This window comes from Phaenicophaeus curvirostris, chromosome 3 (assembly GCF_032191515.1).
Source record: "Phaenicophaeus curvirostris isolate KB17595 chromosome 3, BPBGC_Pcur_1.0, whole genome shotgun sequence".
NCBI lineage: Eukaryota > Metazoa > Chordata > Aves > Cuculiformes > Cuculidae > Phaenicophaeus > Phaenicophaeus curvirostris.
The window spans coordinates 82,158,214-82,174,514 of NC_091394.1; the positions used below are offsets into that span (position 1 = coordinate 82,158,214).

Here is a 16,301-nt window from a genome sequence, read left to right on the forward strand (position 1 = left end):
AATCAAATGATACTATTCAGAATAACTTACTTTCATAGTGAATCTTGAATCCATTGTTAGAACGGCTGTTGTCAGTTGTAAAGAGCAGATAAATGAAATTGCTACTGCTAAACAGGAATTGTGGGACCTGTGTACCGTTGTAAGATCCCAGAAGTGGAGATAATAAATTTGGTCCATCATGAACTTCCAAAACATCATAATTGAGTTCTGTCTGAAATCTGGAATTGAGGAAATAAACAAAGGCAGGAATATATGGAGGAGTTAAAACAAATCCAGTAAACCCATACAAAGTAATCCGTATTTTAAAACTATGTTCCTTTATTAATAATATTCCTTTAATTATTTCTCCATATATCTATTTTACAGTATCAATATCATAGTATGAATAATCTTGTATAATTAATACAACAGTAAAATTTCAGATTAATGCCTTAATAAGATGACAAATAATTTTAAACTTCTTGAGTTGCTTTGCAGGAAACAAAAGCCAGAAAATTCTTCTTCTAGATAAAATTATTATTACTTGTATATGTTATTATATACCTCAATTTTTTTTTTTAAATTAAGTAAATTACATAGGAGATCTCTTGATGCATTCTTTTATTAAATCAATTCCATTTGGCACAAATATCATCAAAGTACTTTATATTATCAAATAATCATATTGTGAGCATCTATTCTTAAAATAATTTATAATCATGGGTAGTATTACTTAAGTCTGCTCTGAGATGCCAGTGGCTTTGGGCCAGGTGACGCTTGCTCCATGGTAGTGGCAGAAGTTATGACAAAAAAAAAATAGGGAAAAAAAAGTAAAATGCATATTTAGAGACAGCATATGTGCTGTTTCTGTCAAGGAAAATCTGAGTGTGATGCTGCTGCTAGATATCTTCTGGCTTATCTTGTTTTAGATGATATCAGCAATCCCAAACATCTGTTTGGTATTTTGACAGTGTTTACTCTCTTTCTTGCTATGACAGGCCTTAAATCAATCATACTGCTTTAATGGACTCTGATGGCTTACTGAAAAACCCTTTCAAAATTAAAAAGAAAAAATTAAGAGCAGGATCCTACAAGGACTATTCAGATATTCCTAATTCTCTCTGATTCACTTAGATGCTTCATTTGGCTTTGTGAAATCCATTCAAGGAATTGCTTGACTAATGTCAATGTACTGAGGAAGTCTATATTTCAGTGTTTATGTCCCATGAGTTTGAGCCTAAAGATCTAAAGGAGAAAGACAAGAAACCTAATTAAACCTTCAAAACATGTTTCCTTCTATCCATGCCCTTATCCCATGAATAACGTAAAAAAGAGCACAGAAATAAAACAATAGGCAGTTATAGATATGATGCAGGATAAGCCTAGATGCAGAAGAACTGAAAACTTTTTTCTTTGCTACTTCCCACACAATGCTATGTTGGTAAAAATCTACTCAGCAATAACTTGCTTTTTACAATACTTGTACAGAAGCCAACTTGAAGACAGATCATTCAGTCTTTCTCTGCTTTCTTAGCTCCTTTATCAAAAGCATCCGTAAGACAGAAAGCATGAAAAGGCATTGACATCAAAAATGCAAAGCCACTGTTTGGCCAGTCAAGACACGATGACATTAAGTTTAGTCTCCAAAGGCATAAAAGATATCCTTTCATAAGTACTTATTCAAAGAGTACATACAACACCACAAACACTAGAAAAACAAGGAGATAAATAATGAGCAAGCACCCAAGAAAAAAAAAAAAAAGAGGACTGTTTTTTAATGAGATGAATTGAAAGATATTTGAAATGGGGATTACATACAACACCTTTACTTGTCATTTGGCTCAATTGATCAATTTAAATTTAATTTATAAGGGTATAGCTTATAATTTTTTGCCTTGAATTCCCTTCCTCTGGATGATCAACTTATCTGATTTATTCCCTGGTGTGATGAACCAGTAGGTGTTTATAGGAAACTGAATAAAAAATATTTAGCACTTGTGTAAGACCATTCTAATGTAATTTCCTACTTAAATAGTCACTATTCTTAAATTAACCTGGATGGCTTCACTACTATGTGAGGTCTATTCTTATGAAGGACTCACAAAAATTCATTCAGGCAGATAGAAGTGAAACAAAACTCAACACAGGAGACAGCACACGCTTTTTTCATCTTATTTGAACAGATAAAGCGGATTTAAGATGTATATCATGTACCTTTGTTTCTAAAAGACACCTTGTCAATTCATTGGAGCATCAGGAAATGAGTAAAATAACCTGTTGCACAGTGTATATCCATTAGTCAACTGTGACTAGTACTCCAATCAGCAGTTTGCTGATTAACATCCCTATCATTTAAATACTCATAATTAGACTTCATGATGCACACTTCATTACAATGAAGAATAGTACTTGTGTTTCTCCCTTCTGTCATTTCAATTCAGCCAAAAAAGTCACTGATTTATAACAAAATATCCAACAGATTATCAAATAGCTATGCCTACAGAACAGAAATGAACCCTTTATAGAGTATATATGCGTGATCATAAAACAAAGTATTAAGAAGTTATGAAACTTCTGAAACCACAAAAATTAATCATTATTATTATTCACTTTGTCTGTAAATCTCTTTCTTTTCTCCTGTGTTCTGGCTCCATGGCACGGGAACATGTACAGTCATAGAATGCAGTACCTTGCACACATGCAATGTCAAAAGAGAGGAGCCAAATGTGTAACTATATACTTAAATATACTTGTGTGAATATATATACATGTATTTTTACATGTATTCCTGCAAAGAAATACATAAGAATACAAGCATCACTGCATAACTACAGCCTTTCAGATTCACCCTGCTGCATCTGACTTATATGCATATCAGTCCAATTTATGGCAAGTGACAAAAGTGTCAAGAATGAACAGCAACGGAAGAAGAATTGTCAAAATATCATAATGAGATGAGGTTATAAAGAGGATAGGAGCTCTATCTGTGATCTGAAGGGACCACATCTTGTTATTATTCATCATATCTACAAGATTAATAGAGGTTATGCAATTTTATGACAAGGCATTAATGCATTACAAACAAACAAAAAAATGTACACAAGAGATTGTCAGACTTAATGAAGCTCAGGTGCAAAGGAATAAAATCCAGCTGACATAGAATTCTGTCACTAAAAAGGCAAATGCTTGAAATTACTATCTATATCAAAAGTTTTGTTGAAAAATTAAATACTGAAAAATTAAAACGAAATTATTTGAAATTATATTTATGCACATTATTACAGCATAATCTACAACACTAGAAAAGAGTTTTAAACAACCTTATCAGAAAGAGAAATTTTGCTAAGAGAACATGGTAATTTTTAAACCTTGCTAAAAATGACATTTAAACTGTATTAAAATGAAAGGGTATCTTCTCTTTTAAGTTGAATGTGACCAGCAGCAATCAAAATACACTGTATAAATAACAATTGAGAGATAATTGCATGATATTTTTGTGCTATAACTTTGACCAACAAAGGTCCTTTTTACCTGCATCATCATTTAACTTTATTAATACTCACAATTATGAAGAATTCAGTATGTTCTTCTATATAGGTAGAATGTAGTGGTTTTTAAATTATATTTTCTGCTTTGCTTGCTCACGAATAATTTAAATTAAATCTTTATGCCCTGCTGCCAAGAGAAATATAAGTTCCTCAACATATTTCAGTCCCTGGAATCAGAAAGGGACGTAATTTACAGGTAGTAATGTAAGAAAAGTGAATAATCTGGGGAAACTGGAGTTCTGTCCTGACAGCACGCTGTCCTTTCACAAGAATAGATTGGCTGATTTAATAATTTAATATTCATGGTGGATAAGAATATGAATGTACTTAATGCAGTTTTCACAGGTGATCCAGATTTTCTGAGTTGAAGATTTTACGTTTTTGAGAGTAAAAAAAAAGCTTCTTAAGTATAATTCATCATAGCAACACAATTACAAGCAAACGAGACATGCCAATCTTTGAAAACAGACAAAATTTTAAACTGGGCCAGACAGGTTTATATGTATGCAAGAGGACTGAAATTTCAAAAGCTTTTCAGTGCATCAAAGCAGAAATTATGATAAAGATAAAATTAATGCTCAAAAGGCACTAAGGTGTTCTGAAAAATCCTACCTGATAATACATATGCTTCATTTTAGATATAGTGCAAATTAATGTCATGACACAGCTAATAAACTCCTGCTTCTGGGCAAAAACTGTAAGATATTAAATAAGAAAAAAATTAGCCAAGACCTTTCAAATGTAATTTTGATAGAGTGTCCTGGTTCAGCTTCTATCACCCACTCACAATTCAAGGAATCTTTATAATACCCCGGCCAGCCTGGAGAGAGGATTACTCCACTGGGAGATGAAAAATGCCCACCACATGGAGCTAAAAATGAAACAAAGAGAAAGGTATAATAGCACAGACATTATATATAATGAACAATTATCACTTTCAACCTAGGATATCTATACTAAAAAATTCAAACAATCCAGTTGCAGGAAGATGCAACAATGCTTCAAAGATAACAGACTCTGTGGAGTTCAGAATTAGATGAAGACAATTGAATTTAAAAGACAAAATAAACCATTCATAAGTTCTGACAAAGCATTACGCTGTATTCTTACAGGTACCATCTAGTTTCCTGTAATAAAAGACATATAACAAAACAGTGTTTAAAAAGTGTCATTATACTGCTTTTAAATGTCAGCAGAGAGATTTGAAAAACTTGCAGAAGTTTCAGTGAGCAAGCTAGAACCAAGTGAATTGTTGTTTTAGCTTTGACATGAACCCATGGTCATATCATATACATATTGCTTGCCATGTTGGAAGTTCAAATTCCTCATTCATGAGAAAGACATACTTACCATTCTTACAAGGTTAGTTGATAATTTTTAAGCACTTGTCAAATGTATGTTGAATACTGTAATATATACATCTACAAGCAGAATTTCTAGAAATAAAGTCTGGATTTTCTCTCAGAGATAGTGAGAAAATATAAGGTAGGAAAACCATATTAAAGCAACTGAAACCAAAGTTATTGGTAAATGTATTGAAATATTTTCATTGGCTTAATCACACATTAGTGACGGGAATCATTTCCACAGCTGTCGATATTACAAACCTGAAGAACTTTTATTTAATAACAATTATTATTAAATATTTGAACAGAATCTGGTACAGAATGAAGGAAGTTTCCATTAGCTGATCAGTGTCAAGAGAGTCACAGGGCAAAAAGAGAGATTCTCAGAAGTAGTAATCATGTTTGGCTGATGATAATTTTGGCTACAGAGAACACTGGTCTACCCTAGAGATGGTATAATCTTCCATGTGGGAAGAGTAAGAAATGTAAAACCAGTGCCTGTAAAGGATAGGTCTTTTAGGTTTAAGTCTTGCGAAGTTCTGTGCAAGTTCTTAATTTCATGAATGAATGCAAACCCATTACATCTGTTGGATCTATATGTGTATGTAAAGTCCAGTGCACATGTCATTGAAATATTGTGAATCATCTTCTACCCAGTGTTATGGATAGGTGAGGAAAAGACCAGGGGAGTGCCTGGTTTTGGTTTTGTTTATTTGTTTTCAGTAAGGGATTGATATTTTTTAAATAAAGAAATTAAAACACAGAATTATCTTGAATTCTAGACACCTAAGAATTGCAGTAATTCTGTCACTAGAAGTATTAGCGCTTTTAAAATATGTAATAAATCTTAATGTTTTTCTAGCGATTTAAAGCATCTCAGACATCTTATGAATTGAATACACATTCAGTGTTGTAAATTGAACACATGTTGTTCAGCACAATTGCAAGCATCCACAAAAGACCACATTTATGTATCTTTTTATATATGAATGTACTATAATACCTATATAGACAAACACACAAACCAAAAATATCCTTGTTTAACACTATGAATATATTTTCCTGTAGAAGAATGAGGTAGATTTTCCTTGTGTTACCATGCTACAGAAGCTTATTTCAATTACTTATTCCTGGGACAATATAATTTGTAAAATACTTGATTCTAAACTAAACTTTTCCACTCACTGAAGTTCTTGCGTATTGCTGTCCTTTAGTGAACCCAGCTACTTCAATATAAACTGTTGTGAGTAGGGGACTTTTAGTAATTTGGATTTTTAAATTATTATTTAAACTAAAATGAATTACCTAGAATCTTAAGTATAGAAGAGGGAGTTAGGAGTAATACTACAGAAAAAAATCTTTTACACAGATGCTCTGACTTATATGACTACTACCCGTGACCTTTTGAAGAGACTTAATCAAACTTACTTTGATGAAAATACAAGGCGATAAGGACCTGATAAGGTGTTAAGCCTCGTCACAAAGAAAAAGATAAGAAAAATACAGTAGCATAAAAGTCAATTTTTCACTAGACTACCACGACAGCATAAATATGTGAAGCCTTATTTAGCATACAGTATTACAATTTAGAAACTGTGAAATATAAGATACATGTTATTTATATTCTGCAACAATTATGTTTTCCATGATGGTCAACAAAGAAACATTTAAAAGAGGAAAGGATCAGATAAAGCATGTTCTTAATCTGGTGACCACGGTCTCAAATGATGAGCAGCCTACAGTTTCTTTATTTTCAGGAATTGCTAACTGTTTTATAGAAAATGAAGACTGCAGAATGTATTAGCTATTCAATTCAAACTTTACATTAAAACTACTTTTTGCTGTCAAAATATCTTTTTGATGAGACCTATTTACAAGTCCTCTCTGTGAGGCAAAGGAAAAAACCAAGCAACACATATTTCAGTGCCTTACAAAAGCAGACAGAAGCAGTTTGTTGCTTCCCAAAAATGTCAGCCATGAAGTAAGAAACACCATTTCTGGACAATACTAAATTATACAAAGCAGACAACAGAACTGAAGCATTTACATCACTCTATTTTCCATTACCATCTGTTGTGTGGTACAGATATGCACTGATGCAGCATGGATGAGAAAAAGAAGTTTTATTTGTCAGAGTTCTCAGCAACATAGTACCAACCATTGGATATCTTTTATTCTAGACAAAGTCCTAATAAAAGTACCCATTTTTTTCTGTGTTGTATAAATAAGAATTGAACTAACTGGCAAAGTTGATTCTTTAGGTTCAGCTTAAGAAGAGTATCAAGATGATCTTGATATTAATAGCCTTATAGCTCATTACATCTCCTCGTTGTGTAGGAGATGGTATTCAGGGACTCAAACCAAATATTTACACTTTTATAGCTATATTTCCACAAATGTTATGGCCATGCTAATTCCACTCCCAGAGTGAGGACACTATACTCTGGAGAGCAGAACCTTTTAAACCTACTGAGCTATAAAACGTATCAATGAGCAAATTCAAAGTTGCTAACTGCAGTAGAAAGTGTTAGAATTGGGTCCCTAGGGGTTGAATTAAGAGATACCAAGATTAAACCGAGGACCTTTGCAACCTTAATTTTCTCTCTTGTACATGAATTGGATACGTGCCAATGGTGAGATTTGTTCACCTGTACAAATAATTAGAGAAGAGCATGTATTTCAGTGTATGTGTGAGTGTATGTGTATATACATGCAAATTTTATTACACATAATAATAAAATCATAGAATCATAGAATAATCAGGTTGGAAGAGACCCACCGGATCATCGAGTCCAACCATTCCTATCAAACACTAAACCATGCCCCTAAGCACCTCGTCCACCCGTGCCTTAAACACCTTCAGGGAAGACGACTCAACCACCTCCCTGGGCAGCCTGCTTCACTGCCCAATGACACTTTCTGTGAAAAATTTCTTCCTAATGTCCAGCCTAAATCTCCCCTGGCGGAGCTTGAGGCCATTCCCTCTTGTCCTGTCCCCTGCCACTTGGGAGAAGAGGCCAGCACCCTCCTCTCTACAACCTCCCTTCAGGTAGTTATAGAGAGCAATGAGGTCTCCCCTCAGCCTCCTCTTCTCCAGGCTAAACAACCCCAGCTCTCTCAGCCGCTCCTCATAAGGCCTGTTCTCCAGCCCCTTCACCAGCTTTGTTGCTCTTCTCTGGACTCGCTCCAGAGCCTCAACATTCTTCTTGTGGTGAGGGGCCCAGAACTGAACACAGGATTCAAGGAGCGGTCTCACCAGTGCCGAGTACAGAGGGAGAATAACCTCCCTGGACCTGCTGGTCACGCCGTTTCTGATACAAGCCAAGATGCCATTGGCCTTCTCGGCCACCTGGGCACACTGCTGGCTCATGTTCAGTCACTGTCAACCAACACCCCCAGGTCCTTCTCCTCCAGGCAGCTTTCTAGACAGACTTCTCCAAGTCTGTAGCACTGCATAGGGTTGTTGTGCCTGGGCCTGGCACTTGGCCTTGTTAAACCTCATGCCATTGGACTCTGCCCAGTGGTCCAGCCTGTTCAGATCCCTTTGCAGAGCCTCCCTACCCTCCAGCAGATCAACACTTCCACCCAGCTTTGTATCATCCACAAGCTTTTACCGTCAAGAAGATCAGCACTATCTCCCAGCTTAGTGTTGTCTGCAAACTTGCTAAGGGTGTTCTCAATGCCTTCATCCAGGTCATTGATAAAGACATTGAACAGGGCTGGACCCAGCACTGAGCCCCGGGAAACCCCACTTGTAACTGGCCTCCAGCTGGGTTTAACACCATTTACCACTACTCTCTGGGCCTGGACATCCAATCTCATGGTATCTTATAGACACTAGGAAAATACCACTTCACCATTCTGGAGCATGCTTAAATACTTTGTTTACTGATGTAAATACATTAACCTATAGAACTATAAATGTATGACAGAGTTACTGTTATTGGGAGTTGTTTTGCTCAGTTCCTAATTAAGGATTTGATCCAGCCCAAACTAGATTTGGTGAGCTTCTCAGTACATGAACCCTCATGGACTAAACAAGTTTCCAAGTGGTAAATCTTACAGGGTTGGGTTTTCTGTTTTGGTAGTGTTTTCTGTTTGGGTTGGGGTTTTTTTTTGTTTGTTTGTTTTTTAACATATTTATTTGATTTTAGTTTTGTGACACTGTTCTAAAGAAATTCAGCAAATTACCCTAGATTTTGCTATATTTTTATATAGGATTTTTATTTTCCTTAAGATTATCTTTTATTTTGGAATAAAGCATCTTAGTAAAGCACTGAAAGTGACATAAACTATGTGTATGGATTTTGTAACAGTCTGAATGAAACAATTAATTGTCTTTTATTAATAAACACAAGCAAAAACTTTTGGCCTGTTACCAAAATTCTTCAATATTCACTTCCAAAGCAAATGAGATCTGTAAGGAAACCTTCTGAAGATGATGAGAGTTGAAAGCAGTACTGCAGAAAACACATAGGGATAGCAGTAGATGGAATTGGAAGTGAGATGGCAACGTATGCTTGCAGCCCAGAAAGCCAACTGTATCCTGGGCAAAAGAAGCATGTCCAGCAGTTTGAGGAAGGTAATTTTACACCTACGTTCTGCTCTGGATGCCCCATCACTGGAAGTGTTTAAAGTCAGGTTGCACAAGGCTTCAAGAAATGGGCTAGATGATCTTTAAAGGTACCCTCTAATCCAAACTATTTTATGATTCTGTGAGGACATCAAATTACTGCAGCAAAGATGGAGTCATGTAAATTACTCCTGCGTGTAGATTTAATACAGACCTGATCTATTTGCCAGTCAAGACAAAGAATAGCCTTAAGCTGATTTCATAATTAACTGGTCCATGATTTTGTTTACTTGGAAAAGAAAAAATGAAAAAGGAGAAAGGTCCACGAGAACCATCAGGAACTTTTCTGCAAAGCTGCTTCTCAACTGGGTGTCCCTGAGCATATAGTGGTGCATGAGGTTGTTCCCCGCAGGGGCTGGACTTTGCATTTCCCCTTGTTGAACTTCATGAGGTTCCTCTTGATCCGTTTCTCTAGCCTGTCGAGGTCCTTCTGGATAGCAGCAGGATGTTCTGATGTATAAGCCACTGCTTCTGGTTTGGTGTTGTAGCAAACTTGTTGAGGATACAGTCTGCCTCATCACCAATATAACTCTTTATTTACTTAATTATCAGAGAACACTCAATTTTTTTTATTACTATTATCAAGTAGGTAACCACGTAGACAGAGAACAGAAACATCTTATACTGCAGGAAGAGAAAGCTCTACCATAAAGTTTCATAACACCACTGTTCCAGTGGACATTATACGTATAAGACAACATAATTCAAATAAATTAGCCACATTATATCACAAAGAAGTTGGAAAGGTCTCACTGTCCTGTTCATGGGCATGTGTATCTATTAAAAATAGAGTGAAGTACATATCATTTTCCCTCAAAGACATGGCTATTTCTGAAATTTCTCTCTGTTTTTCAAATAATAGTGTGTGGAACGCATTTTGGTTGCTCATTTTGACAAAGCAGCACAATACATTGCCTATATCATTCTGAACATCTCCCTTACAAAAATGGGTTAATTTTGTTCTCTTTTACACACCTTCAAATTTAAGATCATGAATTATCAGACATTTGTCTGATGTTCATTTTTCTCAGTAGTTTACCAAGCTCCTATGTTAAAAGGAGGAAGTGCTATAAAGAGGTATTTTATATTTTTAAGGACATAATAGCCATCTTTCTCCTACTGCATAGGAAAAAAAGGTTTCTAAAATGTATATAAGTTTCAGAATCTAATATGTTGAAGACATTTATATATATACAGATTTAGCCTTTTTTTTCCCTTAACTGATGGTTTTAAAATAATGTTTCTCACCATTTACCTTAAAGTCCCTTTGTTATACTACCTTCAACAAACACTGCCATACAAATGCTAATGTATTTAAGCTCATATTGACTGCAGAAGCCGAAAGTTTAAGTCTACAGCATTCATCATCCCTAAATTTTACTGTATACATTACCACTTATACATATTCATAATAGATATAGAACCTATAAACTACAAAATAGATCAACAAGAATAGGAACACCAGATGGACTAACTCCAAGCCAGTTTACTACCATAGTTGGAATACAAAGCTCCATTTTCTCACAAAATTAACATGAAACTGTTAAAGATTTTCTTTGGAATATAAAAATGCAGATCTCTTACAAAAAAGCTCCTATGAATATTATATTTAAAATAATGCCCCTTGCAATGTTGACTAAATCTGGAGTAATATCTCATTGTATTTGCAACAATAATACAATAATTTGTTACAATAATTTGTTACAATAACAGTGTGTTTTGGTGTTGGGTTTGGGTTTTGGTTCTTTTTCTTAAAAAAAAATAAAATTCTTCCTTACTCTTCCCCCAATTACAGTTCTTCCTGGTAACTTCCAGTACAAGATTCAATAGAACTTTTTCTTTGACTTTCACCATTGCATGCTGATTTTCCAGACTCAGGATTCCTTTCCCTTCAGAACAGCTGAGTGACTGGGCTTATTTAGAAGAGCCTTGTATTTTTAGAAAATAAAAGTTTCCAGTCATCTTTCTAAAGTGTTGTTTCCCTGACCTTTTTTACAGTGATTTTCAGCCCCTGTTCTTTCTTCCATTTCTATTGGATAGAGCAGGGTGGTTGTGTGGCAGTTTCATACCCACTGTCAGTTTTTTAAAATAAAAACATTAGTAACGTAACATAACTAGAGGTTGACAACAACCAGAATCCCTTAGTCAAACTCAGGTCTATACCAGCTGCTTAAAGCCAGTCTTAGCATGATCTAAGAATTCTCAAAAAGTTGTTTCTATTTATTTCTTCGTCTAATAAAGTGCAGGGATTGAGGCAGGAAATTCCCATATACGATTATGAAGAAAGCTTTGAGGGTATGAAATTAATCACTGGTCATCTTGTGGATTCATAATTTTAGACCCTTTTTTCAAGAATTTATCACCCATGCTACAGAACAGAAGGATATTAAGCATTACAGGAGTTATGCAGGAAGTCCAGGACTAGAGCTGCAGCACAAGTACAACAGCATAATATTGGAAGGGATTATAGGAAAATCTTCCCTATAACCCTCACACAAGAAGGATGAAAGGCACAAGGACAGGAATCCCAAATTCAAAAGCATCAGGGAACAGTGAAAGCAGGCTGCTCCACCAGAGAACAGAAGCCAGGAGCCAAGAATGATCAAGAATTAATTGTCATCCAGAGGGATCCGGACAAGCTCAAGAAGTGGGCCTGTGTGAACCTCATGAGTCTCAACAAGACATGGGCAAGGTCCTTGTAGTTGAAAAGTGTCCATGCTCAGGGCAAACTAGCTATATTTTATAGGTCCTTTCCAGCCCAAAGCATTCTGTGGTTCTTTGATCACATACACATAGCCAGACGCATTGCTAGTGCTCCCACTCATGAAGTATCATCCAACCCCACCTGAGCAAGCTGAACATGACAGGACTGGTAACAAGAAGGGGTCTGGCAACAGCCACGTGACCATCAGATGAATGCAATTGGTCGGTTGGGTCTGAGGTCAAACCAGGAAGTTCCATGAGTACATTGAGACAGCAGAGAAAAAGGGTAGAGACCTAATGCCACTCTTGTGTCATTGATGGGGCAGGAATTGACAGCCCCAGGCTGAGCTGAAATAGAATCCTGGGCCACAGGCAGGTCTGGGAGGAAGCCCCAGCAAAGGATGCTCAGGATTGCCCTGAAAAATGAGTTTCCTGACCCTAACAATCTGCACCACAGGAAAATTGTACAGCAGTCGTTTTCAGCATCTCCTAGCCTGTGTGTGGAGTTCATGGCTTTTGACTTGATATACATGGTAATGAAATTATGAGGTGTGCATAGGGCAAGCAAACTTCATCATATATGAAATGACTATGTGTTACAGGCAAGTTTGTAGATGTTCATTAAGAATTCTGAACATTCCAACAGACAAAATTAATTTATTAGCTTAAAAATATTTTTATTTTTCTTCAAACCTTATATTATTTTTTAAAAAAAAAATATCTAATTCTACAGCTGCTAAATACATCTGATTCAAATATACCAGTGTCCCAACCATTTGGATTCCAATGCATGTTCCACTTACAGTGTCAGACCACGTATACATGATACTATCTTGTGTATGGACAGACATTTAAAAATGTTTCCGTAAATGTAAGTTTTGTATGTCATATTGAAAATGCCAGCTTATGTTTTATTAGAAGTATTTACAGCTCCATTCATGTTATAATAAAGCAAGTGTATCATAGCCTATACTATCTTGCCTGTGGAAACTGTCTCACCTTGTATCAATGAAACAGTAATAATTTATCACAGAAGGTAATGGATGCAAAGTGTATTATAAGGAGTTGCATTCATGTATTAAAATTGAGAAAATAGTCAATAGAAGAGTCAATAGAAGAGCTAAGCTCTGTTTTTTAAATAAAAAGAACAAACTATAAATCAAAGATTATATCATTATTGATGAAATCATATATTTTAAAAAAATCATTACAAGCAACTGATTTTTTTTTTCCCATTTACGTGGGGAGATCTTAAAATATAGCTGAGTCATGAAGTAAACACTATATTTTTATATCTATTAGTATAAGCAAGTCCAGGGAAATATGCATATCACTGGAGTTTAGAGGTTGTGAGGTATGGAAGTATTTGATTTCTATAAACATGAAGATCAATTGCTAAAAGAATCTTCCCCAGTCTAGGTGTTACTGTGGACAGAAGAAACAAGCATTGCAAAAGATAGCTAAAACCTCTTAAATGGTTTTTAATACCATAGCCAAAGACCTGAAAAGTCATCATCATCTTCATTCTAATCTAATATTGCATCACCAAACATCACTGAGCGCTCAAACGATTCTAAATTTCTCCTTTGTCTAAAGTAGGAAGTCAGTAACCATATTTTGGAGAAAACATTTCATATGAAACTGGGTGAAAATAATAAAAAAAAAGAAAGACCAAAACAGCCTCTTGAGTGCTTAAGAATCTCGAAGGGCAAGTCAAACAAGGGATTTAAATATCAAAGTTGAAAAACAGAGTCCTTCAAGATACTAAAATACAGTCCTGTGAAAACAGCAGGGTTTTCTTATTTTGTTCTACCTTCTTTCTCTTTCTTCCAGGTATTAACAAGGCCAATCATGATACTATTTGGACAAGAGTTAAAAAATGAACAGATTAATATCATTTGTGTATTGCCAGCATTGAAACTCATTATTTCATACTGTTTTTTCAAATTGCACAAATACATGCTGTTAAAAGAAAGAAAAGAGGAGAGAAGGGGGGAAGGGGAGGAAGGGGGGGAAGGGGGGGAAGGGGGGGAAGAAAAAAAGAAAGACAGGAGTGTTCCTTTCAAACATAAAATATTTTTGAGAAATTGCAGTTCTACCACACCCAAACGAGAGCTCCCTAAGAGCATGAACAGAGTGAACTACTCCCATTCCAATTCTAAATTTCTTAGATGAGCCTTCATTGTTAAAGGAGTTCTATAACAGTGCTTGTATCACCGATGTTTATGCCATTTTTCTTTGTTTTTCTTCTGTTCTTGTAAAAGTTAAGAGAAAAATTCACTCCAGCAGACATGGTTATAATAAAAGCTCATACCTCATTAGACTTTTTTATTAAGGATTAGGCTTTACAGGAGCTTTGTGTTATCCATTTGCAAAAATCTGAATTTCATTTGGTGACAACTTAAAAGACATTACCTTAAGTTCTCCTAAATAAGAAATAAATATGATACATACCTCCACATTTAGGAATAGGCCCACTCCACATTACTTTTCCATCCATTAGCATGCAAGTAATTGTTTCAGTTCCTTGTGTTTTAATAAATCCTTCTTCACATATAACAGAAATTGAGCTCCCCAGCTGAAAGTTGTCGCCAAAACGCCGAGCATTGATTGGCACTCCAGGATCAGGGCACTCGTTATGCCCAAATGCTTTTCAAAAGAAAATAAAAAGGGAGTGAGGGAGGGGCAGAAATAGTGTTATAACTCTTGCAAGTAAGATGATATTTTTAGGATTTCATTCTGCTAGTAAGAAAAAGCTATTTATTTTAGGAAACAATAAGAAACAAAAGCATGATCAACAGCGGAAAATATGAACTAGTACAAAAAGTTGCTTAAAATATGTCAAAGCTATACCAACATAAACCTTAGTTTGGACAGCTAGGTGGCAGATTTCAGTGATGGCTAAGTTCTCCTTTCCAACAGCACATCCTATCCAATCTTACAATAGGCCAGAAGCATCCACCTATGATATGACTTTAGTCGTCTTTAATATTTTCAATAATTTCAAATTTCACTTAATATTCATTCAAGCCATACTGACTTCATCATGCCTGATATTGGCATAGTCTAATTTTACTTCTGTACTTAGAGCTGGCAAACAGCTACAAAAGGGTGGATGCTGGTGAAAGAAAGAAAACCTGAAACTAACCACATAATTATACTGAAGGTCAAATAAATTCCTAGCAGTTATATATAATTCCAAAATTTCAAGTTTATCTATGGGCAAGTTAAAAAATTATAATTTCCCTGTATATATCTAGATACTAGAACAAAGATAGCTTGTCTTTTATTACAGAATATATTTAAACTGAGAGAACAACAAGCTTATCTTCCTACCAGAAGGGAGAAAAGTCATATTTACAGCAATATAATTAAAAATATATATTAATCAGTTATTAATTTTTTTATCTTTTATTTTTTATCTTTGATTTTTCAGTAAGAACAAATATCACAGGCAATATATGTACCTTCCTCACATGTGGTGACTCTAAATTATACCTTCATAAATATGTCTAAATATAAAGACATGAGAAAGGACTATGTCTTAAACAGATAATTTTAACAATATTATTCTGAAGTTTTACTAGTACGTCTGCTAGCTGAAACATATCTAAACTCCCCCAGGATATTTTTTTTTAAACGTAGTATTTCACTAACTTAGAAGAAAGATTTCTCAGACATTGCATTAGAGAAATGTTAAGAACCATATAATTAGGTGAAAGAAAGCATTTATTTGCTGATGTTTCAACTTCAGAAATGCTGCATATATTGGGAAAGAAAATAGTGCTTTCATTGAAATGTTGTCTACCATTTGAGGATGGCATTAAAAAAAATGCAATCCCATAATTTTTCATAGGGGTTACAAAAACGTTTTCAAAACTTTTTGTACAGTTGGCACTTTTTGTCAGGGGATTGATTGTCTGGTTTTTTGTACTGGCTTCAGACAACACAGAGATAGATTTTCAATATTGTTATCTGTAAGTCCAGATAAACATTGACTCCAGGTATAGTTTGGTTGTGGTTAAGGCTGCAAAATCATTTCATTGCTCTATATTTCACATCATGAACTGAGAGCTGCTATTGCTGCTTCTA

General features: G+C 35.1%; 1 protein-coding gene across 1 annotated transcript in view; it reads right to left on the reverse strand.

Annotated features, from left to right (window-relative positions):
- CSMD3 (CUB and Sushi multiple domains 3) overlaps positions 1-16,301 on the reverse strand; it is a 608,404-nt gene that overhangs the window by 243,152 nt on the left and 348,951 nt on the right. Inside the window, exons 16-18 of the mRNA XM_069854554.1 lie at positions 14,664-14,858; positions 4,260-4,398; positions 31-218 (exon numbers count right to left, since the gene is read on the reverse strand). Coding sequence (XP_069710655.1) covers positions 31-218; positions 4,260-4,398; positions 14,664-14,858 — 522 coding nt within the window. The remainder of the gene's footprint in view (positions 1-30; positions 219-4,259; positions 4,399-14,663; positions 14,859-16,301) is intronic.